The sequence below is a fragment of the Podarcis bocagei genome (assembly GCF_964188305.1).
Source record: "Podarcis bocagei genome assembly, chromosome: 15".
Classification (NCBI taxonomy): domain Eukaryota; kingdom Metazoa; phylum Chordata; class Lepidosauria; order Squamata; family Lacertidae; genus Podarcis; species Podarcis bocagei.
In genome coordinates this window covers 517,309-544,301 of record NC_138141.1, presented here as the reverse complement: position 1 = coordinate 544,301, position 26,993 = coordinate 517,309, and the positions used below count along the sequence as shown (strand labels likewise).

Genomic DNA, 26,993 nt, shown 5'->3' with positions numbered 1-26,993 from the left:
CTGGCTTAGAGCATCTTCAGTGAGCCTGATGCAATGGCTAATGAGAGAATCTTATTCTTTCCCAGTATGACTATATGGGTTCAGATGAAGATGTTGTGATGAAGAAAATCACTCAGCTCATCAGCTTTATCAACACGGTAAGTCAATGACAACAAACAGCCTGAGTCAAAGTTGTGCTGGGCACAACAGCCCAGATCTATTTAAATATATTTATAAATAGTCCAGAATCTGGTAGAACAGTTGCTGCTACATCTAGAATGGTTTGGTCTTTTAAGGGAAAATAAGAAGGGAAGAAGGTTACTCAAAATTAAGATAATGAAATGTGGAGCCTTGGTTTTGTAGGTCTAAAAACAATGAATGCTGTAAAGGAAAAATAGTTTTATCTAACATGGCAGATTGAATATTAATGTTAAGCAGAAGATTATTCTATTTGTTTACTATCTTTTGCTTTAAAGAAATGTCATGCAAATCCTGAAATACTGTTCAAAGGTAGAGGGGTGTGTGCTAGTATATATTTATACTTTAATCAATCTTATTTTTGTAATATTGTTTGGTATGGATATTTTAAAAAATTATTACAAAATAAAATAAAACTGAGAAAAGTCAGTTTTAAAAAATGTCACCCATCATATGAATGAATGAATGAACCCATCCCAGATTCATGATGTCTCCTGGCTCTGCCCCCAAAAGCTTGTCCAACCCCCACAGCCCCCTCAACAAAAAACCACTATGTTCTGTATAACATTGTGTGAATGTTACTCAAAAAAGCAGCATATACGGTAAATAATTCCATACGAAATTAGGGTTTAGGGAAGTTTAGGGAAGCTTTTAATGTTTAACAGACTATTGTATTTTAATATTTTGTTGGAAGCCGCCTAGAGTGGCTGGGGAAACCCAGCCCGATGGGCGTATTTATGATGATGATGATGATGATGATGATGATGATGATGATGAATAATTCCTCCAGCTGGGAACTGAAGTCTGAACATGTAAAGCCTGTGGCCTCTATTGAACTTAACCATATGTCTCCTATTTTCAGATGTTTTACAAACTCAACATGAAGATTATACTGTCCTCTATGGAGTTTTGGAAAGACAGGGATAAAATCTCCACCACAGGGACAGCCAATGAGTTACTGGAAAAGTTTGTGGACTGGAAACTGGTCCACCTTGCTCTACGACCCCACGATGTGGCATTCTTGTTTGTGTAAGGAGTGTGTCTCCCCCCCCCCCCCCCGTTATTAAAGAATGCCTGTATTAAAGCCTTTGGTGTTGCCTGAGTGGGCAACATGGCCAAAGTGCTGGGCAGGCAGGAGAGAGGGAGAGGGCTGTGAAGAGCAGTCCAAACAGTTGGGGGCTCCATGCATGTGAGGGAGGGACATTGTGTTGTTGTTGTTTAGTCGTTTAGTCGTGTCCGACTCTTCGTGACCCCATGGAGCAGAGCATGCCAGGCACTTCTGTCCTCCACTGCCTCCCGCAGTTTGATCAAACTCATGCTGGTAGCTTCAAGAACACCTGTCAGGGGTTCAGGAGCAGAGGCGAGGGCAAGGGAGGAAACAGAGAGCGAGGGGGAGGAGGCAGAAGAAAAGATGAGTGATGACGACGACCCGAGATCTCCGAGTCTTTCCAGTGAATCAGAAGATTCACAGAAAGGAGCACCAGTGGCCAGAGCAAGGGGGGAGCCTAGGGGGACACCCCAGGAAGAAGGGTCCAGAGGGGGCTCAGAGGGGAGCAGTTGGAAATCGGGACCAGCGTCACCAACAGAGAGCAGGGGAGAAGAAGGGCGCCAGGTATCAAGCGCTGGCAGCTCGCAACAGGAGGGAGGGCACGAGTCAGGAGTGGCCACACCTCCATCGGAGAGTGAAGAAACGGTCAGGAGGAAAGTGGAAGGTTGGGCGCGCGCGCCAAGTTCAAATGCACAGGAAGGTGGCGCAGTAAGCAGCCCGGAAAGGGAGCCAGGTCCTAAAGCCCGGCGCAAGGAGACAGGAGGGTCCGGGGGGTCCGCTTCAGAAGAGTCCCGGAAGGAAGAGACCATGGGGGGCAGAGGGACCCAGAGAAGAACGGTCAGGCGGAAAAGGTGGAGTAAAGCTAGGTTAGTAAGTTGGTGCACAGGGGGCGGAGACTCAGACGGAGCTTCGCCGGTCTAACCCTTAAGACGTAGAGTTGCGCGCAGCAGCTTGAGAATGGAAACTGTAACTCAATAAAGACTTTTATAAAGTGACCGCTGGCTAGCGTGATCCTCTGCGAGCTAGGATCTGGAAGCAGCTCTGACAACACCATCCAACCATCTCATCCTCTGTCATCCCCTTCTCCTTGTGCCCTCCATCTTTCCCAGCATCAGGGTCTTTTCCAGCGAGTCTTCTCTTCTCATGAGGTGGCCAAAGTATTGGAGCCTCAGCTTCAGGATCTGTCCTTCCAGTGAGCACTCAGGGCTGATTTCCTTAAGAATGGAGAGGTTTGATCTTCTTGCAGTCCATGGGACTCTCAAGAGTCTCCTCCAGCACCATAATTCAAAAGCATCAATTCTTTGGCGATCAGCCTTCTTTATGGTCCAGCTCTCACTTTCATACGTCACTACTGGGAAAACCATAGCTTTTACTATACAGACCTTTGTTGGCAAGGTGATGTCTCTACTTTTTAAGATGCTGTCTAGGTTTGTCATTGCTTTTCTCCCAAGAAGCAGGCGTCTTTTAATTTTGTGACTGCTGTCACCATCTGCAGTGATCATGGAGCCCAAGAAAGTAAAATCTCTTACTGCCTCCATTTCTTCCCCTTCTATTTGCCAGGAGGTGATGGGACCAGTGGCCATGATCTTCGTTTTTTTGATATTGAGCTTCAGACCATATTTTGGCTCTCCTCTTTCACCCTCAATAAAAGGTTCTTTAATTCCTCCTTACTTTCTGCCATCAAGGTTGTGTCATCTGCATATCTGAGGTTGTTGATATTTCTTCCAGCAATCTTAATTCCGGCTTCGGATTCATCCAGCCCAGCCTTTCGCATGATGAATTCTGCATATAAGTTAAATAAGCAGGGAGACAATATACAGCCTTGTCGTACCCCTTTCCCAATTTTGAACCAATCAGTTGTTCCATATCCAGTTCTAACTGTAGCTTCTTGTCCCACATAGAGATTTCTCAGGAGACAGATGAGGTGATCAGGCACTCCCATTTCTTTAAGAACTTGCCATAGTTTGCTGTGGTCGACACAGTCAAAGGCTTTTGCATAGTCAATGAAGCAGAAGTAGATGTCTTTCTGGAACTCTCTAGCTTTCTCCATAATCCAGCGCATGTTTGCAATTTGGTCTCTGGTTCCTCTGCCTCTTCTAAATCCAGCTTGCACTTCTGGGAGTTCTCGGTCCACATACTGCTTGAGCCTTCCTTGTAGAATTTTAAGCATAACCTTGCTAGCGTGTGAAATGAGTGCAATTGTGCGGTAGTTGGAGCATTCTTTAGCACTGCCTTTCTTTGGGATTGGGATGTAGACTGATCTTCTCCAATCCTCTGGCCACTGCTGAGTTTTCCAAACTTGCTGGCATATTGAGTGTAGCACCTTAATAGCATCATCTTTTAAAATTTTAAATAGTTCAGCTGGAATACCATCACTTCCACTGGCCTTGTTATTAGCAGTGCTTTCTAAGGTCCATTTGACTTCACTCTCCAGAATGTCTGGCTCAAGGTCAGCAATCACACTACCTGGGGTGTACGAGACATCCATATCTTTCTGGTATAATTCCTCTGTGTATTCTTGCCACCTCTTCTTTATGTCTTCTGCTTCTGTTAGGTCCTTTCCACTTTTGTCCTTTATTATGGTAATCTTTGTACGAAATTTCCTTTCATATTTCCGATTTTCTTGGTTTTTTATAAATTTTTTTATTGGTTTTTCACAATTTTTATAAACACAGACAATACACAATACAAACATACAAACACATAAACAAACATGTATAATTTCAAATCCTTTTTTCTTAAACCTTACTTCGCCGACTTCCCCATACCTCCCCTTTCTGCATCCCAATTCTAAAATTCATTTCAGCAAATCCTCCACCTTAATTTTATCTAATTTTCCCTTGTTCTTTTCTTTTACTTAATCTTTTACAGCTGTAATCCCCTGTTTTCTATAACCTCGACATTTTAGCACTCCATATTTCCGATTTTCTTGAACAGATCTCTGGTTCTTCCCATTCTTCATAGCTTCTCTGAGTTATTCAAGCCCCTTTGCCACGGCAAGGCAGTGATCCATGAAGGGGGAGAGAGGGACATGGTTGGTAGCAAAGAGGCATGTGAGGGAAGCAAGTATCCAAGGACTTCTGGGAAGCAGTCTTATATGGACTTGCACTGGTCCATGTAGATCAGTGTTGTCTATATTGATGGGCAGCATCTCTCCAGGACATGAGGCAAAGAAGGGGTTTCTTTCCCATCACCTGCTTGCTACCTGGAGATGCTTCCAGTGATTGAACTTTGGTGCTCTGCCACTGAGCTGTGGTCCTTGAGCTCTGGATGCAGGTAAGAAGCTAAGTCCACTGAGCCCAGTATTGTACACCCCTGGTTGCCAGTGCCTCTCTGGGAATCTCCGAAGAAGGATCCTGAGTGGTACATGTAGATGGAGATGTTGAGGGCGGAACCTGGGACCTTCTGTGTGCAAAGCACATAGCAGTTTTAAATGTATAAGCCACCCAAGCTTTCTTCTTCTCAGCAATCTCAGGCTACATTCACACAATTAAAGCATCACTTTAAACAGTCATGGCTTCCACCAAAGAATTCTGGGAACTGTAGTTGGTTAAGGGTGCTGAGAGTTATTTGGAGAACCATCTGCAGAACAATCTCATGTCACAGGGAACCCTAGGATATGTAGCTCTGTGAGGGGATTAGGCATCTCCTAATAACTCTCAGCACCCTTAACAAACTACAGCTCCCACGATTATTTGGTGGAAGCACTGACTGTTTAAAGTGGTATCTTTAAATGCATGATGTGAAAGTGGCCTGTTAGAAGGTGGCAAACCCCCCATTGTTGCTAAACATTTGGGAGGCAGAATCCTTGCTGATCTACTCTAGAGCCCGATGCTTACAGATCTGTCAGGAAATCCTGTTCTATCTTTTGTTAATTCCTCTGATCATAGAATCATAGAATCATAGAGTTGGAAGAGACCACAAGGGCCATCGAGTCCAACCCCCTGCCAAGCAGGAAACACCATCAGAGCACTCCTGACATATGGTTGTCAAGCCTCTGCTTAAAGACCTCCAAAGTAGGAGACTCCACCACACTCCTTGGCAGCAAATTCCACTGTCGAACAGCTCTTACTGTCAGGAAGTTCTTCCGAATGTTTAGGTGGAATCTTCTTTCTTGTAGTTTGGATCCATTGCTCCGTGTCCGCTTCTCTGGAGCAGCAGAAAACAACCTTTCTCCCTCCTCTATGTGACATCCTTTTATATATTTGAACATGGCTATCATATCACCCCTTAACCTCCTCTTCTCCAGGCTAAACATGCCCAGCTCCCTTAGCCGTTCCTCATAAGGCATCGTTTCCAGGCCTTTGACCATTTTGGTTGCCCTCCTCTGGACACGTTCCAGTTTGTCAGTGTCCTTCTTGAATTGTGGTGCCCAGAACTGGACACAGTACTCCAGGTGAGGTCTGACCAGAGCAGAGTACAGTGGCACTATTACTTCCCTTGATCTAGATGCTATACTCCTATTGATGCAGCCCAGAATTGCATTGGCTTTTTTAGCTGCCGCGTCACACTGTTGGCTCATGTCAAGTTTGTGGTCAACCAAGACTCCTAGATCCTTTTCACAGGTCCACACAGTGAGCAGGCTGGCAGAGAAGAGACAGGTCACTCCTTCCCTCCTCTGCTATATAGAATCAGAATTGTAGCGCTGAAAGGATCCCTGAAGATCATCTAGTTCAACCTCCTGCAATGCAGGAATGCGCAGCTGTCCCATGTGGGTTTTTGGGTGGTGTTGGAAGAGGCATCCCAGGAAAGCACACAGATGCCTGCCCCTGCTCCCCCCAAAAGAGCTGTTATGTAAGGAAGTGTTCCTTTTATGCTTTTTGCTAAGGTGCTAATTGCAACAAAAGCATAATTCCTTTCTTCCTCACCCCAGCTACAGGAACAGGGGTGATTCTGTGGGGTCAACATTTGCAAGAAAGATGTGCCACAGACCTTCTTCTGCAGCAGTTGCCATGGTAAGACTGCATGTACTGTGCTCATTCACTTGCTGAACTGTTCTTGGTTTCTTAAAAGTTGTGATGTCTGAAAACTTTGGGCCAAACTAGACCTGAGGTTAAACACATGACTACAGCTGAAGTGGATGTTTCTGCTCTGTAAATAATTGCTAGGCACTCTGAGCACCCTTGAGACCATGGGGTGGGGGTGGGGAGTAGAAATGTCCTCTCATTCCTTGACTCTTAAGCTTACTCAGAAGTCTTCGGTGAAGTGCCGGGACTTTGTTGAAAGCTTTTTGAAAGTCCAAGTACACTGCATCAACTGGATCACTTTTATCTGTATGTTTGTTAATGCTCTCAAAGAACTCACAATAGGTCTGTAAGAAAGGACTTGCTTAAGCCATGCTGCTGTGCTTCAGTAAAGTTTGTTGGTTTTTTAATCTTTAACAAAACTTTTCACCAGTTTTCCCAAGATAACTGGCCTGTAATTTCTAGGACCCCCCCTGGATCCCTTTTAAAAATGGGTGTTACATTGGATACTTTCCAGTCCTCAGGTACACAGACTGATCTGAGGGATAAGTTATGGGTGTGGTTGTTTTTTTAGAAGAGCGGCAATTTCACTTTTGAGTTCTTTGAGAGCACCTTCCAGAACTGGTGATTTGTTGGTTTTTATTTGTCTATTACTCCTAGAAGTGTTGCTTTAGTGCAGCAAATCCAGTTTATAAAAGAAGCAGACCAGCAGTTAGGAAAGTGAGGGTCAATTACTTTGAATAGCATGGGAAGAACAAATTATTAACACCTCACCAAAGCTCAGGCCAAATACTTAATAATATGCCTGAGATAGGTCCATGGGTTTTACCTGTGAAGGGGATATCTTTGTGCATGTGAATGCTATCACGCCTCTCCCTAGGTCCCACCCCCCATCTTCCTACAAGGTCAATTGTTAGGCCACACACAGTTCTGGTCCTCAGAGTTTTTTCTTCTTGCTTTTGCCATTTTTTTGTGTTCTTCCTGTCCCTGACGTCTCAGCTTGCATGCAAACTGAAGGCTCCTGGGAGAGGTTGACAAGAAGGTTTTGAGTAGCGATTTTGCCCAAAGCACCAAGCAGAGTTCTAAACCCAGGCTCCTTGGGGCAAAGGCCTGTACTCTTGTTCCCTTTAAAGCCCCCATGCACAATAAAGATGTAGTAGTAGTAGTAGTAGTAGTAGTAGTAGTAGTAGTAATGGTAGTAATTCATAGCTATCAGCCATTAATGTTCATGTGCTCTTACTTAGTATGAAAATGGGATTACGCTGGAGACCTTCTCTGTGATTGTGGCACAGCTGCTGGGATTCAGCCTAGGACTGTTCTTCGACAACTCAAGACAATGCCACTGCCCAGGCACTTGCTTAATGAGTACCGATGCTGTGTAAGAGCCTTTGTTGCTTCGTTCATCATTAGCATGGTGCTAAGCCGAAACCTGGTTATTTTATCAGTGTCAGCCTTCCCCAACCTGGTGCCCTCCCAGTGCTTTGGACTACAGCTCCCACTAGTCCCAGGATAGAACAGCCATGCTGGTCTGGAGGGGTCAAGATTGGGGAAGGTCCGTCTAGCTGTCTGTTAGATAAACTATCTATCTAATCTATCCTAGCCACTTCCCAGCCTTCTAAGAGGCAATAGAGACTGAAACCGTCCCCTGATGGTACACCATTACTGCCTTCAGAAGTGAACAGCTGCCATTCTCCCCTAGGGTGGGGTGGAAAGGTTGAGAGGGCGAAGGGCAGCACCATAGAAGGGTCCTGAAGCAGGCAAGCTCTCCCCACACTTCCGCCACCTGTTTTAATGGCAGGCATTCTGCCAGAGAGCCCCGGGTCCTGCCGATCCCCCTCTCCCCCCAAAAATGTGCCAAGCAATTGGGAGCAGCTCATCAGGAGTGCCCACTAGTTTCCTGACTGGTGGGTTGCTGCTGCTTACTGGTCAGAGTGGGGTGAGGTGGTCATCGTGGTGCAACCACACACCCTTTCCCCCAAAGCCCTCAGTGGCTTTGTTCTGTACCTTATGTGTTTTTACAGGTCTGGAATGTGCCCTTGATTTCTGAGGTGCCTCTTGTTTGCCCAGAGAGAGGAAAAAGAGGCATAGGCATAGAAACTTGCCCTGCCTTACCAAGGCATAGTTCACATTTGTTGCTCCACCGAGTCTTGGCCTCCACTGGCCTATAGCCCCTGGGAAGGTTGTCCAGAAGGGTATGTGGTCCTTGGCTGAAAAATATTCCCTACCTCAGGTTAACTGAGACAAATAAACTTAAAGCAGTGTTTCAGGGTGAAGGGCCTTAGCCAAACTTTCTCCCTGTCCCGCTGGTTTCCCACACATAAGGATGTGGGGGAGGGGGGTATTTCTCCTCCTCCTCCTCCTCCTCCTCCTTCTTTTCAAGGTTTCAAAAAGAAAAAAACCACAATTTTTTACACACACACACACACACACACACACACACACACGTTTACATTAAACCATAGTCCATATCAGTACCTTTATGGGGTTCCCTGAACTTCCCTCCACCCCTCCCTTGGCTTCCAAAATGTAGCTTCCTTTTTTAACTGCATCTAATTCGATGGGGCTCTTTCTTCTTTCCGTCTCTGGGCAAATAGTATTATTGCCGCTGTTGTCGCATACATAAACAGTACTTTCTTTCTTTTTTTATAATATATTTATTAAGATTTTCAAAGTATTACAAAATAAAAATGAAAAAAAGAAAAAAGTACAAAATAAAAAATAGTTAAAATCAACTCCATCTTTCCATTACTTATTTTTCATTAGCTTATTTCCCGGACCTCCTCACGCCTCCCTTTTTTGTATTCCAATTCGGTTTTTTGGTTCAGCAAATCCCTACCCTCTTTGTGTATCCTAGTCTTTAATTTTAAAATATTATGACATTAAATTTTTACCTAAATAATCCATTTTTCATATTCCCTTATAATATTACAGCTGAAAACCGCTTAATTTCTATCCAACATCATTATAACATTCATCAATTTTACAATATTTCTGTAGATAGTCTTTAAATTTCTTCCAGTCTTCTTCCACTGACTCTTCTCCCTGGTCTCGGATTCTGCCAGTCATTTCCGCCAGTTCCATATAGTCCATCACCTTCATCTGCCATTCTTCCAGAGTGGGTAGCTCTTGTGTCTTCCAGTACTTTGCAATAAGTTTTCTTGCTGCCGTTGTGGCATACATAAAAAAGTTCTGTCCTTCTTTGGCACCAATTGGCCAACTATGCCCAGGAGAAAGGCCTCTGGTTTCTTCAGGAAGGTATATTTAAATACCTTTTTCATTTCATTATACAGTGGTACCCCGCAAGACGAACGCCTCGCGAGACGAAAAACTCGCAAAACGAAAGGTTTTTTCGTTTTCGAGTTGCCTCGCAAGACGAATTTCCCTATGGGTTTGCTTCGCAAAACGAAGCTTGCCCCGGGGACAGCAGGTCTTCTCTTTTGAAGAAGCAAGGGGCGGCGGGGAGAAGCGATCTTCTCCCCGCAGCCCCAGGTCCGGGGACAGCGGGAAGCGCTTCCCGCTGCCCCCAGACCTCTTTTGAAGCAAGGGGCTGCGGGGAGATCGCTTCTCCCCACCGCCCCTTGCTTCAAAAGAGGTCTGGGGACAGCGCTTCCCGCTGCCCCCAGACCTCTTTTGAAGCATGGGGCTGCGGGGGGATCGCTTCTCCCGGTGCTCCGAAGCCGGGCGGGGGGGAGGGAACACCTGCCCCCACCGCCCGGCTTCGGAACGCTGCTCCGAAGTGGGGCGGGGGGCGGGAACACCTGCCCCAGCCGCCCCGCTTCGGAACGCTGCTCCGAAGCGGGGCGGGGGGCGTAACACCTGCCCCAGCCGCCCCGCTTCGGAACGCTGCTCCGAAGCGGGGCGGGGGGGCGGGAACACCTTCTGAAGGCGGGCGGGGGGCGAAAGTCTTTGTCCCCCCTGCCTGCCTTCCCAGGGGCTTTTAAATCACCCCGGACAGCGGAGAAGTCCTCCGCTGTCCCGGGGCGATTTTAAAATGCCGCCCGCCAGCATTTTAAGATCGCCCGGACAGCGGAGAAGTCCTCCGCTGTCCCGGGGTTTTTAAAATGCTGGGGGTGGGAAGAAAAGCCCTTGTCCCCCCCCCCCAGCCTTCAGAAGAGGTCCGGGGACAGACTGTCCCCGGACCTGGTCTGAAGGCGGTTTCCCTAGGAACGCATTAATTGATTTTCAATGCATTCCTATGGGAAACCGTGCATCGCAAGATGAAAAACTCGCAAGACGAAGAGACTTGCGGAACGAATTAATTTCGGCTTGCGAGGCACCACTGTATATCATCTCCCAGAAAGCCTTAATCCTTGGGCACGTCCACCAAAGGTGAAAGAATGTACCTTCAGTTTCTTTACATTTCCAACATTTATAATCGGGCAAATGATAGATCTTTGCAAGCTTGCCTGGTGTCATGTACCACCTGTATATCATTTTCATAATATTCTCTCTTAAGGCATTACATGCCGTAAATTTCATACCTGTGGTCCATAACTGTTCCCAGTCAGCCATCATTATGTTATGTCCAACATCCTGTGCCCATTTAATCATAGCAGATTTCACCGTTTCATCCTGAGTATTCCATTTCAACAGCAAGTTATACATTCTTGACAAATTCTTAGTTTTGGGTTCTAACAGTTCTGTTTCCAATTTTGATTTTTCCACCTGAAAGCCAGTTTTCTTGTCCAAATTGTATGCCTCCATTATCTGATAATAATTAAGCCAGTCTCGCACTTTGTTTTTTAGTTTCTCAAAACTCTGCAATTTCAGTCTATCTCCAACTTGTTCCAGAATTTCCCAATATTTCGGCCATTTGACCTCCATATTGAGCTTTTTCTGAGCTTTCGCTTCCATTCAATAGACTCTGTGTTGGTATTCACCTTCTGTCCCAAATTATTAATGCTTGTAGTGTTTTGGTCAATTTTAACTTATGCTTCAGCTACTTGTTTATTTGTTTCAGCTACTTGTTTTGTTAAATTTTCCAAAGATTCATTAATTTTCCTTAGTGCCTGAGCCAAAACGTCTTCGGACGACATTACTTTTAATTTAACTTGTGGAGGTGCAGCCCCTGGTAATCCAGATGGTCTAGAAGGGCCAGATGTTGAAGCTCTTCGCTGCGACGCAGTATCTGTCCGATAGGGTCTGCCAGACCTAGTAGTTTTTTCCTGAGTCAATTCTAACTTTCCTCTTCCATCTGCCATAACACTCTCATGGGAGTCCAAGGTTGATCCCACGGCTAGAATTTGTTTTGGAATGGAAAATTCCCCTACCCCAGTTGTTATTGTAGCAATGTCAAACCTCCTCTAGGGGGACACAGTAGCAGCCAAAGCTTGCAACTTTAAGAAAAGAAAATAGTCTTTATAAGCCCCCAATTCACCATAAACAGTACTTTCTTATCCTTCGGTAATTCTTCTCCTATTATACCTAGTAAAAAGGCCTCTGGTTTTTTAACAAAAGTTATTTTAAACATTTTTTTCAGTTCATTATAAATCATTTCCCAGAAGGCTTTAGCTATTTTACAGGTCCATTACATATGATGAAATGTACCCTCTTTAACTTTACGCTTCCAACCTATGTTCCTATACATTTTTGCTAGTTTTGTAGGAGTCAAATACATCATTTTCATATAATTCTCTTTTAATGTACAGCAGGCTGTAAATTTTAAATCCTCATTCCATAACTTCTCCCATTAAGCAAATTGTTTATTACAGGGATGCCCAACGGGTCAATCTTTAAGTTCTGGTATTGAAAAGTTATTCTCAACTTGTAAAATTGTAAACTTGTAATCCAGCCAAGCTTGGTGCTTATTGTAATCCCAATTTGGTGTTTGCTGACTAGAAGCAAAAAAGAATAATAGCAAGAATAATGCAAATATCATTATAGTCCAAATATCATTATAATCCAAATGAGCAACAAAGATAATCAAAGAGAAATGCTGCACCCTGGTCTCCACCAATTGATTAAAGTTCCACTTTTAAAACTCCAGCTATTCCAGGCACTCTGCCCCCCTTGGGGTACCCCCAAATTTGGCTGAGTGTTCTCCTGCTTGGCTTCGGCTCCAATTGTGGAATTCCAAGGTGATTTTTTTTTATTTTCAAACATTCAAACTATCCTTAATATAGCTGTGCACTTCCCCTTCTCAAAAGTTCAATAATTAAGTTCAGTTAAATTAATCACATTCCAGCAGAAGGGAGATCTTTAAAGTATTTCTAAGTTGCAGTTTGAAAGGGTTAAAATTCCTCCCGGAGGCTGTTCTCATTCACAAATCTCTGGTGCAGAGCCTGACCTTCAGAGAACAGAAGCTGACTTCCTTTTTAGTTTCTGTTTTCATCCAAATTGTTAATTGCATCCCAGATCTTCTTTTATAATTTCTTGTTGTAATGTTACCTTGTTTGGAAGATCTGTTTATCTTCGGGGTGGCTTGAGACTTTCGCTGCTGAGCACAATGTTTCCTTGAGCGGACTCAAGCTGTGGGAACCCGCTCGCTGCTGGAGACAGCTACAGGTTGTAGGGAGGTTGTTATCTCACTCCGCTGGATCCCCTCAAAGTCCCACTCTTCTGTGGGATTTTTTTGGGGGGGGGGTGTTGAGCCCAAAACACTCTCCCCCACAGCCCAGAGCAGCCCCGAACCGGTTGCCTTTATGAGGACAACTCAGATGGTGCTGCCATTCTGAGCAGAAAACAGACCAGAAGCTGTTCTTGCCCAGTATACCATTACAGATTTTACTTCCCCATCTTTTGTTTCCCATTCCAGCAACAAGTTATACATTTTTGACAGAACTTTTTCATTATTTTCCAACAATTCTTTCTGCAAACTCAAAAATTCTTTAACAAAATCAACTCCTTTATTCAACCTAAAAATGTCATTTAATTGATGGTATTGGAGCCAATCAGTTAACAGATGTCTTATGTCTTCAAACTTTTTTTTACTTTCAATTGATTTTCCTCCTCAGTTAACAACTCTCTAAATGTTGCCTATTCTTTTTCCATATTTTTTTTAATCTGACAACACTTCTAATGGTGACTGCCACCATGGGGTTTTGTTCTCTAATAAATTATTATATTTTTCCCAAACAACATAAATTGATTTTCTAATAATATGGTTTAGAAATCTCCTATGAACTTTAGCTTTTCCCTATGCCACCCAAATCTATTATCATGACCTTTCAGATCTAAGATATCTGGATTCCTCAATGTCATCCATTCTCATAGCCAACAAAAACAAGACACCTCACAATATAATTTTAAATCCAGTAGGGCGAATCCACCTCTTACTTTAGCATCTGTTAATAATTTATAATTTATACTTAATCCTAAATTTCTACCCCTGCTAAATAAATTTGGATATATTGCCATTGTTTGAAGAGTCCTGTTCCATTGACTTTCGGTATAGATTGAAATAGAAATAACATTCTTGGCAATACATTCATTTTTATTACTGAGATTCTTCCCCATGATGATAATTTCATTCTTCCCCATATTTCCATATTTCTTTTGATGTCATTCCAAACTTTTATATACTTATCTTTAAAAATGTTTATATTCTTTGTTGTCAACCGCACCCCTAAATATTTCACCTTAATTTCCATCCCCAACTCTGTTAGCTTTCTCAATTCGTTTTCTTCTGTTCTGTCATATTTTTTACCAGCAATTTAGTTTTATTTTTATTCAATTTGAAACATGTGACTTGGCCAAATTGGTTAATCTTATCCAATACCCTTGGTATACTTCCCAAGGGGTTTTCTACTGTTATTACCAGGTCATCTGCAAATGCCTTAAGTTTGTATGATCTGCGCCTCACTGTAATACCTTTAATATTTTTGTCTGCTTTTATGTTCCTCACCAATGTCTCCAGTACCAGAATAAACAATAATGGGGACAGGGAACAACTCTGCCTTGTTCCTTTCATTATATTACATTTTTCTGTTACTACATTATTTACTATTAACTTTGCCTGTAGGTCTGAATAAATAGCTTCTATACCTCTAAGAAAGGATTACCCGAAGTTCATCATTTCAAAAAAAAAATTATAAACATCCACAAAACCTTATCTGTCAGGGGGATTGGTGGGTACTAGCAGAGATAACAGCCTAGAACTGGAAGCCCCTCGACTGTCCTCGGGTCCAGATATCCCCAGCTGATGTGGACAGACTCCTCCGAGCTGGAAAGCCCACCACCTGTCCTCTTGATCCGTGCCCGTCTTGGCTGATTAGAGCATGCCCAGACGAGGTGCGGGCCCCCCTAGGGGATATCATCAATTTGTCCCTTGGCACCGGGACATTCCGAGGGGAACTGAAGGAGGCAGTGGTGCGCCCGCTCTTAAAGAAAATATCATTAGATCCCTTAGATCTATGAAATTACCGCCCGGTTTCAAATCTTCCATTCCTGCGTAAGGTGATTGAGAGAGCGGTTGCTGAACAGCTTGGTGGGTTTTTGGATGAAACATCGGCTCTGGATCCATTCCAGTCCGGCTTCCACGCTGGTCATGCGACTGAGACGGCTCTGGTCGCCCTAACAGATGATCTCTGCAGGCAGCTGGATCGAGGCGGGTCGGGGCTGCTGATTCTTCTAGACCTGTCAGCAGCCTTTGACATGGTCAATCACAAACTCCTGGACCACCGCCTTGCCAACGTGGGGATCCAGGGCACAGTCCTTCAATGGCTGCGCTCGTTTCTCTCTGGTCGGGGACAGAGGGTGGGGCTTGGGGGGGAATTGTCATCACGCCACTCCTTGGTGTGTGGAGTGCCTCAGGGTGCGATTCTCTCCCCGATGCTTTTTAACATCTTTATGCGCCCCCTCGCCCAGCTTGTCCGGAGTTTTGGGCTGGGTTGCCATCAGTATGCTGATGACACCCAACTCTATCTGTTGATGGATGGCCATCCTGACTCGGCCCCAGACACACTGACCAGATGTCTGGAAGCTGTGGCTGGGTGGTTACGTGGGAGCCGGTTGAAGTTAAATCCTTCGAAGACAGAGGTCCTTTGGCTGGGATGGGACGATATGGGATGGGGGGGCAACTCCCATCTCTTGCGGGGGTGCAATTAGTGCCAGCACCGTCCGTTAAGAGTTTGGGTGTAATCTTCGACACCTCCCTTTCCATGGAGGCGCAGATTGCATGTCGAAGGCTGCTGACAAAGGCGGCATTTTTTCATCTCCGCCAAGCTAAGCAGTTGGCTCCTTACCTCTCTCGCCCTGACCTAGCCACTGTGATCCACGCAACCGTCACCTCCAGACTGGGTTATTGTAACTCGCTCTACGTGGGGCTGCCCTTGAGACTGACCCAGAAACTCCAGCGGGTGCAGAATGCTGTGGCAAGACTCCTTACGGGGTCCTCGCTGCGAGATCACATTCACCTGGTGCTATACCAGCTGCACAGGCTCCCGGTGGAGTACAGAATCAGGTTTAAGGTGCTGGTTTTAACCTTTAAAGGCCTATACGGCCTAGGACCCTCGTACCTACGGGACCACCTCTCCTGGTATGTCCCACAGAGGAACTTACGGTCTTCAAACAAAAACATCTTGAAGGTCCCAGGCCACAGAGAGGTTAGGCTGGCCTCAACTAGAGCCAGGGCTTTTTCGGCTGTGACTCCGATCTGGCGAAACGCTCTGTCACAAGAGACTAGGGCCCTGCGGGACTTGACATCTTTCTGCAGGGCCTGCAAGACAGAGCTGTTCCACCAGGCCTTTGGTCAGGGCACAGCCTGACTCCCTCCTTTGGCAATCTTCACAGAACTCTAGCCCAATGGTTGCCATCAATTTGATTTGAATTAATTTTATAATGAAATGATTTTAGAATGTTGTACTATTTTATTGTAGGGATGTGGGTGGCGCTGTGGGTAAAACCTCAGCGCCTAGGACTTGCCGATCGCAAGGTCGGCGGTTCGAATCCCCGCGGCGGGGTGCGCTCCCGGCGTTCGGTCCCAGCGCCTGCCAACCTAGCAGTTGGAAAGCACCCCTAAGTGCAAGTAGATAAATAGGTACCGCTTTATAGCGGGAAGGTAAACGGCGTTTCCATGTGCTGCGCTGGTGCTGGCTCGCTAGAGCAGCTTCGTCACGCTGGCCACGTGACCCGGAAGTGTCTGCGGACAGTGCTGGCTCCCGGCCTATAGAGTGAGATGAGCACACAACCCTAGAGTCTGGCAAGACTGGCCCGAATGGGCAGGGGTACCTTTACCTTTACTATTTTATTGTTGTTAGCCGCCCCGAGCCTGGCTTCGGCTGGGGAGGGCGGGATATAAATAAAATTTATTATTATTATTATTATTTATTTGTTCTTAACAGAGGTCATTTACTGTCTAAATCGAGTCAATATGGCCTGCAGATTAATTGGGTTTTAAGAAATGTGTATACTCTCTCCCTAATGGATGTTTGAATCTCCAAACATCCGTCAATTAAAATTCTCAACCTTGATTGGTTTGAAGAAAGTAACAGGTAGTCTCCCTTCCTTAGAATTAATTTTCTTTTTTATTCTGTCCATATCCGGTGAGACCACCCCATTCAAATTTCCCAGCAAAATCATTTTTTGGTCCATAAACTCATTTTCTCTTCTATAAAATTCCAATTTTCTCTCATTTGGTGCATAGATTCCCACAATCACCATTTTTTCTCCTTGGGACATCACCTGAACAACTATCACTCTTCCCTGAACAACTATCACTCTTTCTCGACACATCTCTTGCAAACATATCCAATTTTTTTCCTTTAACATATATTCTGTTTTTTTTCTTTTTATCATTTAGTCCATTTACATTTCACATTAAAATTTTCAGCTCCATCTTCCTTTAATTTTTTAATTTATCAAAAAATTAAATACAAATTAAATCTTCTTGTACATTATTTTCACCTTTATTTCCTCCACTACAGCCTCCAACCACTCCTTCAATTCTTCTTCAGGTCTCTCCCCTCCTCATTCTTTTTGATATCTTCTCCAAAACTTATCTGCTTCTGCCAGGTCTCTGCATCTGTACTTTTTACCTTTATATTTTAAGACGTATCCTCAAGACTCTTGTGTTTTTTTCTTTAAGTCCTGTACTGATTTTTCCAAAACTGTTGTTTTTGTTGACATTTCTTTTATCTGTACAGATATGTCCTCCATCTTTCCATCCATTTTCGTCTCAAGAGCCTTAGTTTGTTCCCTAATGTCCTTCTTCAGATCTAAAATTAAATCTGCAATTTCAGTCTTACGATCTGTATCCTGAGCAGATCCTCTTCTTCCTTGAGTTAATAATAATAATAATATTAATAATAAAAATAATAATAATTTATTTATACCCTGCTCTCTCCGGCCAGAGCCGGGCTCAGGGCAGCTAACACCAGTAAAATTACAATAAAAACATAATAGTGAAAATACAATTTAAAATACAGGTTAAAAATACAATTTAAAATGCAGCCTCATTTTAATAATAACCCATAGATCAAAACCAAAAGGGGAGGGAAACATAAGTGTCAGACTGAGTCCAAACCAAAGGCCAGGCGGAACAGCTCTGTCTTGCAGGCCCTGCAGAAAGATGTCAATTCCCACAAGGCCCTACTCTTTTGTGACAGCATTCCACCGAGTCGGGGCCAGTACTGAAAAGGCCCTGGCCCTAGTTGAGACCAATCTAACCACCTTGCGACTTGGGACCTCCAAAATGTTGTCATTTGTGGACCTTAAGGTCCTCCGCAGGGCATACCAGGAGAGGCGGTCCCGTAGGTACGTAGGTCCTAGGCCGCATAGGCCTTTAAAGGTCAAAACCAGCACCTTAAACCTGACCCTGTACTCCACCAGGAGCCAGTGCAGTTGGTAAAGCACTGGATGAATGTGATCCTGTGGCAAGGACCCCGTAAGGAGCCTCGCTGCGGCATTCTGCACCCGCTGGAGTTTCTGGGTCAGCTTCAAGGGCAGCCCTGCATAGAGCGAGTTACAATAATCAACCCTGGAGGTGACCGTCGCATGGATCACTGTGGCCAGATCAGGGCGAGAAAGGTAAAGGACCAACTGCATAATACGGCGGAGATGGAAAAATGCCACCTTTGCTGTGGCTGCAACCTGCGCCTCCATGGAAAGAGTGGTGTCGAAGGTTACACCCAAGCTCTTGACAGAAGGCACTGGCACTGATTGAGCCCCTGCAAGAGATGGGAGTTGGCCCCCCAACCCCATGTCGTCCCGACCCAGCCAGCGGACCTCTGTCTTTGAAGGATTTAATTTCAACCGGTTCCCACGCAGCCATCCAGCCACAGCTTCCAAGCATCTGGTCAGTGTGTCCGGGGCCGAGTCAGGGCGGCCGTCCATCAACTGATAAAGCTGGGTGTCATCAGCATATTGATGACAACCCAGCCCAAAGCTCTGGACAATCTCAACAAGGGGGCGCATAAAGATTTTGAAAAGCATCAGTGAAAGGATTGCGCCCTGCGGGACTCCACACACCAAAGTGTGCCGCGGCAACAACTCCCTCCCTAGAGCCACCCTCTGACCCCGACCTGAGATAAAGGAGCACAGTCATTGTCGGACTGTGCCCTGAATTCCCATGTCGGCAAGGTGGTGGTCCAAAAGTTCGTGATCGACAATGTTGAAGGCTGCTGACAGGTCTAAAAGAATCAGCAGTTCTGACCCACCTCAATCCAGCTGCCTGTGGAGATCATCTGTTAGGGCGACCCAAGCCGTTTTGGTCCCATAACCAGGGCAAAAGCTGGACTGAAATGGGTCCAGAATTGGTGTTGTTGTTGAGCTTCCTGCTCCAGACGGTGGTTTATTTGCTGCCATGTTTATTTTTTTATTCTTATATCCTTTATTATTATTGTCCTGTGTCGTTTCTTCCAACCTCAATACTTCACCTCCTATCTCCCCTCCCTATATCTAATGGATGAGATAGCTAGGTATAGAGGAGGTATTCCAAAAAATATAGTCAGGTCTGTGTAATAGCTCCTTCTAACTACTAAGTGGCTTCCCTATTCTTTCTCTCCTTCCCCTTCCCCCTCATCTCTGTCAGCCTTTGTCTCAGACTGCTCTTTTTAACTTCTCAGTCTGCCTGCAGTAGATAAGGAAGCCTGTTCTCAAAACAATTTTGTTTTCCTGACCAAAGTCCTGGATGTTAATTGTAATCCACAAGGGGGGTAGATTCAGTTGAACGATACTGGTAAATATAAGGAAAATGTAAAAACGGTAAAAGTAATCCAATCTATCAAACAGGAAATATACAAAATATTATCTTCAGTTCTTCTACGCCTAATCCAATTTTCACCCCAATCGCTGGGAAATGGGGGAAGTGGAGTTACCTCCACCAAACAGGGCAACGTATTACCAGAAACAAAGCAAAAAGAAAAATAGTATTTCAACTCCCAGTTGAGTCTAATCCACTTTTTGCTGATTCTCCTTACACACGGTTCCACAGGAAAAAGGAAACTGTTTTACACTGACACATAGAGACTATAGCTTCGCCCATGGTTTCAACCTTATATCCATTGTTTTAAAAGTCACTTTCTGCTGGGTATTCTAATAAAAGACACTGTTCATTTCGCTCCACAAACTTTTTAATAGATAAGGCACCCTTGAGGCACCCTTGAGGCAAGGTGAGGCAACTGCCTCAGGTGGCAGGATCCCCAGGAGCAACTGGTTGTGATGTAGATATTTATTCACACTTATTCCTGATGCAAATCTTCACTCTCACTTTCTTCCCTGGCGGGGAGCGGAGCACCAGTTTGTGGTTCACCTCAGGTGCCAAAATGTATTGGACCAGCTCAAGGGGTTCTTCATTGGGCAAATCAGCTTGGAGGTAGAAAACGCATAAATCTGGGTGTCTTTAGTCTGTCTTCCCCACAACATCATACCACCTTTGGCATGGTTTTCTGTGCTATGGAAGCTTTTCTCTACTGCCTATTGCCCACAGGCAGGCCAGCGGCATCAAGTCCTTCAGCAGCTGCAGTATAAAAGATTTCCGGAATTTTCTGGAGTCCGGAGCATCGCAGTGCCTCTTGAACAAGCCACGCATGGATCTCATGTACAGAGCCCCCTACTGCGGAAACAAAGTGGTGGAAGACGGGGAGCAGTGTGACTGTGGCACAGCAAAGGTTTGTTAGAAAGAGAAGCCAGAAAGAAGAGCAAATAAAGGAGAGCGAGCTAATGGTGACTTAAATAAGCCACATCTGTGCCTTCTCAGTGGTGTTCCCCTGTTTGCAGAATGCACTCTTAGTGAGGGCCTCAATCTCCCTTGTTATTAACTTTTAGGAAAAAATTTAAAACATTCCTCCTGTTCACCCAGACATTTGATCGCTGAAATATCTGTCCTTAGCAGCCTAGAAGTGATTAGTTTTGAGAATTGCTTATTGCTTTTAAGAGTTTTAAAGGATTAATTTTTTTTTTAAAGTTCTAATAGTATTGTTTTAGCATTGACATGTTTGCCATGCTGGGATCCTTTGGTGGAAGGTTGAGAAAACAAATGTAATAAATAAATGAAACATGAAAAATAAATGTTTTTATATACAGTTAACTTGTCACTCAGTGCCTTTCTTTCATCATGAAAACCAAGACAGTTCCTAGGCTCTTTCCCATCCAGACACTGACTAGACCCACATGAGCATAGCCCCCCCCCCCGAATACGCCCATGCAGACACAGTTCCCCTTCAGTGGGAGAAGGAAAAAAAATAACTGATCCCACACTGACACATTGGCAGCCAGTTGCAATGCAACACAGTCGATAGATAAACCAAACCCAGGGAGATCATAGCTCAGATGCTAAGAAAGGGCAGCAAAATACCATGTACACTTTTAGGTCACAAGGGGAATGCTGGTGAGATAGGCAGTTTGCACAAAACAACTCGGCCTTCCTAACTTCCACACTTTTCCAGCTGCCTGAATAGGTCTCTGCCTTAGGTGTTCAGTTTGTATTACTTTAAAACCTATGTATGACTGTTTTTTGTACTGTTCAAAAAACTATTTTAGCTGTTTTTATATGTCTGTTACCACCTCAAGACATGTATGTAAAAGGTGATTTCTGAATAATAATAATAACGTCTATCTGAACTTTGCCTTGGAACTCCAAACACTCCGGTGAGGCTCAAGCTACCTCCTCTGTCCCTTTCCTGGGATTGGAAGCCTCTGGAAAGCTGCTGCTGCCTACTAGTGTTTGTGGAACCCATTGGCAAAAGGAATGTTCCCTTCCTGGATGGATCTTGAAATCGCACCCCAGGGAAGGCTGTGTGTGTGGTTTGCACAGTCCCCTGTGTCCAGGAAGTATTGTGTGCTGTGTGTCTTTCTCTTCTTCCTCCCTTTTCAGATGTTATGCAAGCCAGAAGGAAGGCCTGGGGACTGTCAGTGTTATTTACATTTATTTCGGTGGTTTTTGTACCACTTAATCAGATTGCTAGAAATCATACAGTGGATAAAACAGAAAGCTTACTTAAAATGCCTGCTGATAATTGCTGATAATTTTGGGGTTGCCAGGGACAGGTCTTTCAGCCATCAAATGCCCAAATTGAAACAGGAGTATTTTAAAAATTTTCCTAAAAGCTGATGATGAAGGAGATTGACACCCCATTAGGGAGGCCGTTACACAAATGGGGAGCCACCACCAATAAGGCCCTGTCACAGGTCACCACCAGCTGGGATGCTTCCTTTGTGTGAGTTGAGTTTGCATAGTGGGGTGAGGTGGAGTAATGAAGTTGATCACCTGGCCCTTCCAACATTTCTACCAAAGTGGACTGCAATGTGTCTATAGGTTCCTGACTCCTGCTATCCCATTTGCCCCCTTCCAGGAATGTGAAAGCAATCCATGCTGTGAGCCAAATTGTCTGTTGAGAAGAGGGAAAGCCTGTGCCCATGGTGATTGTTGCTGGTCGAGGTATTGCAGGGTAAGCTAGCCTCAAGCCCCATGCCCTCTTAGAGATGCCAGAGAGTTCTGACAGAATCATCCATGTTCACTTGTTTGTCCCGTGTCCAGAATGGAAATCAGTCCAATGTTCACTGTTACTGTTGCTTTCGATTCACAAAACTGTTTACACCTCCTCCCCACTGTTTGTGCTTTGTTTATTTTTCATTGGAATGAATGGGGTTGTAAAGACAGCAAAGTTTGTGTAATTATTGGCCCATTTAGCTCAATCTTGTCTTCAGTGACCGGCAGGCACTCTCCAGGGTTTCAGACAGGGGACAGTCTCAGCCCTACCTGGAGATACTGAGGATTGAACCTGAGACCTTTTGTGTTCAAGCTATTCCCCAAAGCAGGGTTGTAGGATGGTGAGGGATGCAGAGCAAATTTTGAATATGGAGGCAAGCTCAACAAATCTGAAGGAAACCAATGAGATATATAAAGCCACAAGCAGCCTCCAAAGGGCCTTTGCTGAGGAATAGGATCCATGATTAAGAAGCAGAATATATGGAGACAGTGGATAGAGAGTTTCTCTTTCATAATGCTAGAACGTGGAATCACCCAGGTGGATTGTTTCTTTGATGGAGTTGTAATACAGCGAGATGGTCATACTACTGATGTATGAAAGGGATCAGATTTCTTGTTTTATGTAATTTCAGTCTATTCAGTGGGTATTGTTATTCATACAAATCTGTGTTATGTATTTTAAGGGTGTGAACAAAACATGTTTGAAAGAAAAGTAGGCTTAAAGAGTCCATCATTAGGGAGCAGGCTGGACTCCCTTCTCCTTGGTCACATGAATGTGAAGCTGGGGTGTGACACTATTTCATTAGCCAAATATAAAGGTAAAGGTAAAGGACCCCTGACAATTAAGTCCAGTCACGAACGACTTTGGGGTTGTGGCGCTCATCTCGCTTTACTGGCTGAGGGAGCCGTTGTTTGTCCACAGACAGTTTTTCTGGGTCATGTGGCCAGCATGACTAAGCTGCTTCTGGTGCAATGGAACACCAAAACCAGAGCAGCACACAGAAACGTCATTTACTTTCCCGCTGGAGCAGTATCTATTTATCTACTTGCACTGCATGCTTTCGAACTGCTCGCTGCTATTTCTAGGGATTGTTTTGTGGATTTTACAAAATTGCATGCTTTTGTTTTAATGTGTTCCTTTACCTGTGCTTATGCTCTTGAGAACTGTTCTAAGTTGCAAGGAAATGTTTTGTGTGCTTTCACTAAGCAGCTGACAAGTTCTATTACTATTACAATTACTAGCAGAAACAACAAAAACAACCCTGTTTCCCTGCCCTGCACCACTTCATAGAGTGCTGGAAACAATGCTGATGTGATGGCAGGACCCTCCCCCCAGTCTTGACCACACATTATCAAGGAGAAGGTAGCATCCACACAAAGCAGAGTTTGAGGTCTAAGTATGTGCCAAAATGCCTGCAGAGATCAATGTCTCAGAGGCCTGAAATGCAACTCAGAGCTTTCCTTTCTCTTTTCTTCCTGCCAGTTGAAAGCAAAAGGCACATTATGCAGAGGCACTAAAGATGAATACTGTGATCTGAAGGAATACTGCAATGGTACCTCTGCTGAGTGCACAGAGAATTTTTATGTCCAGGATGGACAGAATTGTGAGGGGGAGACAGGGATTTGCATGGAAGGAACATGCCAAAGTGCAGATTTGTGGTGCCGCAAAGTATTTGGAAAAGGTAACTGAAAGCAGCTCTTTCTCTCATCTCTCCCTTCTCTTTCCTTCTCTGTCCTTCATTCCCCACACCTCACCCAGTATTCAGACTAGTAGATTTTGATTTTTAATCCGGCAGATTTCAAGAGATGCAGCAGTCTCCTTGAAGCTGCTGTGTACATTACTCATGCATCCCTTTTCAGTGACTGGCAGGGGTAGCAAAGAGTGTTCTGAGGTGTCTGACAGGCCACTACAGAGCATTATGTCCTAATCTGTAGCCTCAGGAAAGAGAGCAATGGGATTGTGGGGCCTCTCTGTCTGCTTATCTGAAAGACCCAACAGGTTTGGTTCCTCCCCACTGAATCATTCCATTCTAGCTACCGTATTTTTCCATCTATAAGACGGCCCCATGTATAAGACGCACCCATGTATATTTTTGGGGACTCAGATTTAAGAAAAATGGGGGGAGATGGCCCAGAGTATAAGACGCCCCGTAATTTTTGACATTTTTTAAAGGGGAAAAACCTAGTCTTATACACGGAAAAATACGGTAATCATTAGAAGAATGTTGTAAGTTCTAAGAACTAGTACCTGAGCTTTCTTCCTCTCCACTTCCCTCTCAATCCCTTTTTCCTTTTGTCTTTTAGATTGTAAGCCTGAGAGCAGGAACCATCTTATCAATGATATTTCTGTGCCATTCTGGAAACCGTTTGTTGTTGCTGCTGCCACTGCTGCTAAAGAATAGGATGAAAATGCTTCATATCAATAAATAATAATTCTGATCTATATTGCAGATTCAAAAAGTGGATCATCTCAGTGTTATGAGGAAATCAACAGTCAAAAGGACAGGATGGGACATTGTGGTTCCTCTGCCAAAGGATATGAGAACTGTCAGTGGCAGTACGTTTTGAACAAAAATGGAAATTGTGTGATGAGAAGGTCACATTCCTACCACTAAGAGCATTTATGGAATACAGCCCAAAGCAGCGGTGTTTGTGCAGCAGGAAGTTTTACAGGGTGGATATACAGGGTACAATTTATTCTGTCACACACCTGCACCTGATGTGTGCTAAAACTCATTTGAATCAGCATCACTTAACAGCATGATACAGAGGCCATAGTCCAGGCAAACAAGAGATGTGGTAAAACTACTAGAAATATGGCTCCCTCTTTCATGCAAAAGCCACAAATTTGGTTAAACTACTGTTATAACTGTTATATAGTGCCTGAGTTCTGTTCGACATAACTGGCAATCTGGTGTGTTCCAGTCCAGTACCAAAATAGCCTTCTCAGCAGTTTTATGAGGAGCAGATTAGAACAGGTGTGAAAAAACTTTGGCCTTCCAGTTGCTGCTGCAGTACAATGCAGCAGCAATGGCCATTAACAACGTAGGTTGGAGCTGATTGGTCCTGTAGTTCAGCAACATCTGGAGAGCCAAATGTACCCCACACCTGGACTAGAACAACCAGCATACCAAATGGTTACACAACCTTTCCGAATCTGGTGTCCTCCATGTGTTTTGGATTGCACCTCCTATCATTTCCAGCCAATCCTGTGATGCTTGGGCTGATGGGAATTGTAGTCCAAAGCATCACCATATGGCTTTGCTGGCCTGTGTGCTGCTTACTGGCAGCATATTTCCAGGTCAATTCTAATAGAATTGTAGGGTCATGGAATTGTGGATTTGGAAGGGTCCCAAGGTTAATCTAGCCCCCTGCAATGCAAGAATCTCAGCTAAAGCATCTGTACAGATGGCCATCCAACCTCTGCTTAAAAACCTCCAAGTTCACAACCTCCCAAAGGAACTCCCAAAGTTCCACTGTCTTATCAGTTCTCACTGTAAGAAGGTTTTCCCTGGTGTTTCGTTGGAATCTCCTCTCTTGTAACTTGAATCTTATCCTCCAGAGCAGGAGAAAACAAGCTTGTTCCCTCTTCCATGTGACAGCCTTGAGATGTTTGAAGATGGCTATCATATCTCCTCTCAGTCTCCTCTGTTCCAGGCTAAACATACACAGCTCCTTCAACCATTCCTAATAAGGCTTGGTTTGAGCTATGCTCATGCAATTCTCTTTTTCAGGAATTCTGGCAATGAACCAACACTTTACCTGTAGGTGCTCCAATAGCTGTGTTATGGGAGATTCATTCTTCTAGGCATCTAATATCACCTGTGAGTCCTCCCACACACCCATGCTTCTTTTGCAGGGACCTCAAGTGTGGCAAGCTGGTGTGTGAATATCCAGGTAAAAAGCCTTATGCTATCGAAAATGCAGCGATAATTTATGCAAAGGTGCAGAATCGCTTGTGTGTCACTTTGGACTACATGAAAGGGCCGGGAGTGAAGGACCCATTCTTGGTTCGTGATGGCTCCATCTGTGGGGATAATAAGGTAAGGATCTGAAGCATGGATTCTGAAGCAGTCCCAACAGGTTTGATTTCTGGTCTGGATAGTGCAGTTCTGTTGGTGTGGACAAATTGCCAGGAATGTTGGGGTCTCTATCCTGCAAAAGTGAACTGGAGCAAACAACTGCTCTGGGATGTGGTGCAGCAAGGCAGTGGGATGTGCATTAGCAAGGGTCTGGTATATTCAGTGGCGTGCTGTCTCTCCATGTTGCCACTGGCTAGATCTGTCCGTGAATTTGTTCAATCCCTTTTAAAGTCATCAAAGCTACACACACACACATTTTCAAGTTTTCTATTTACACAACATACTTTTTTATCATGCATTGTACAGACTTCCCAACCTATCACTATATGATATACCCCTGTACCCCTCATGGGGTTACAATTCCCAGAGTTTTCTGGAAAGAGGGATTGACTGTTACATTGTTCTGGGAATTATAGCTCTGGAGTGGGAGGCGTAGAGATCTCTTAACAACTCTCAGCACCCTTAACAAAACTACAGCTCCCAGAATTCTTTGGGGGAAGCCATAATTGTTTAAAGTGGTAGCATACTGCAGATATGACCTGTTATTGTAATGATATACCTCCGTTTATGAACTGCCCGGTTCATGAACAACTCAGAACCCGAATGCTGCAAACTCGGAAGTAGATGTTCCGGTTTGTAAACTTTGCCCCGGAAGCTGAACGTGCTCCCGAGCTTCCGTTTTTCCTGTTGTGCAGCAAATCTGAGTCCCCTGCATAGTAATTAAGCCTTTTCCCTCCCGCTTCTGCCCTTGCGCTGCTCATCTGAGTCCCCCCCCCCCTCGTCGTAATTAAAGCCTTCTGTTTCTGATTGCAGTGTTCTGAGGTGATACTTGGTGCTTTTGTTTTTGCTATTTTTTG

The 26,993-nt window shown here is 44.5% G+C and overlaps 1 protein-coding gene across 3 annotated transcripts in view; it reads left to right on the top strand.

Annotated features, from left to right (window-relative positions):
- Positions 1-26,993, top strand: part of LOC308573981 (disintegrin and metalloproteinase domain-containing protein 2-like) — a 55,453-nt gene that overhangs the window by 11,360 nt on the left and 17,100 nt on the right. For 2 of the 3 annotated variants that reach the window (XM_081171420.1, XM_081171418.1), the window contains exons 8-16: positions 66-137; positions 1,040-1,206; positions 6,099-6,180; positions 7,434-7,567; positions 20,054-20,234; positions 21,918-22,013; positions 23,538-23,736; positions 24,506-24,611; positions 25,914-26,097. In XM_081171420.1, coding sequence (XP_081027546.1) covers positions 66-137; positions 1,040-1,206; positions 6,099-6,180; positions 7,434-7,567; positions 20,054-20,234; positions 21,918-22,013; positions 23,538-23,736; positions 24,506-24,611; positions 25,914-26,097 — 1,221 coding nt within the window. The remainder of the gene's footprint in view (positions 1-65; positions 138-1,039; positions 1,207-6,098; positions 6,181-7,433; positions 7,568-20,053; positions 20,235-21,917; positions 22,014-23,537; positions 23,737-24,505; positions 24,612-25,913; positions 26,098-26,993) is intronic. The other variant, XM_081171419.1, reaches the window with a different exon arrangement.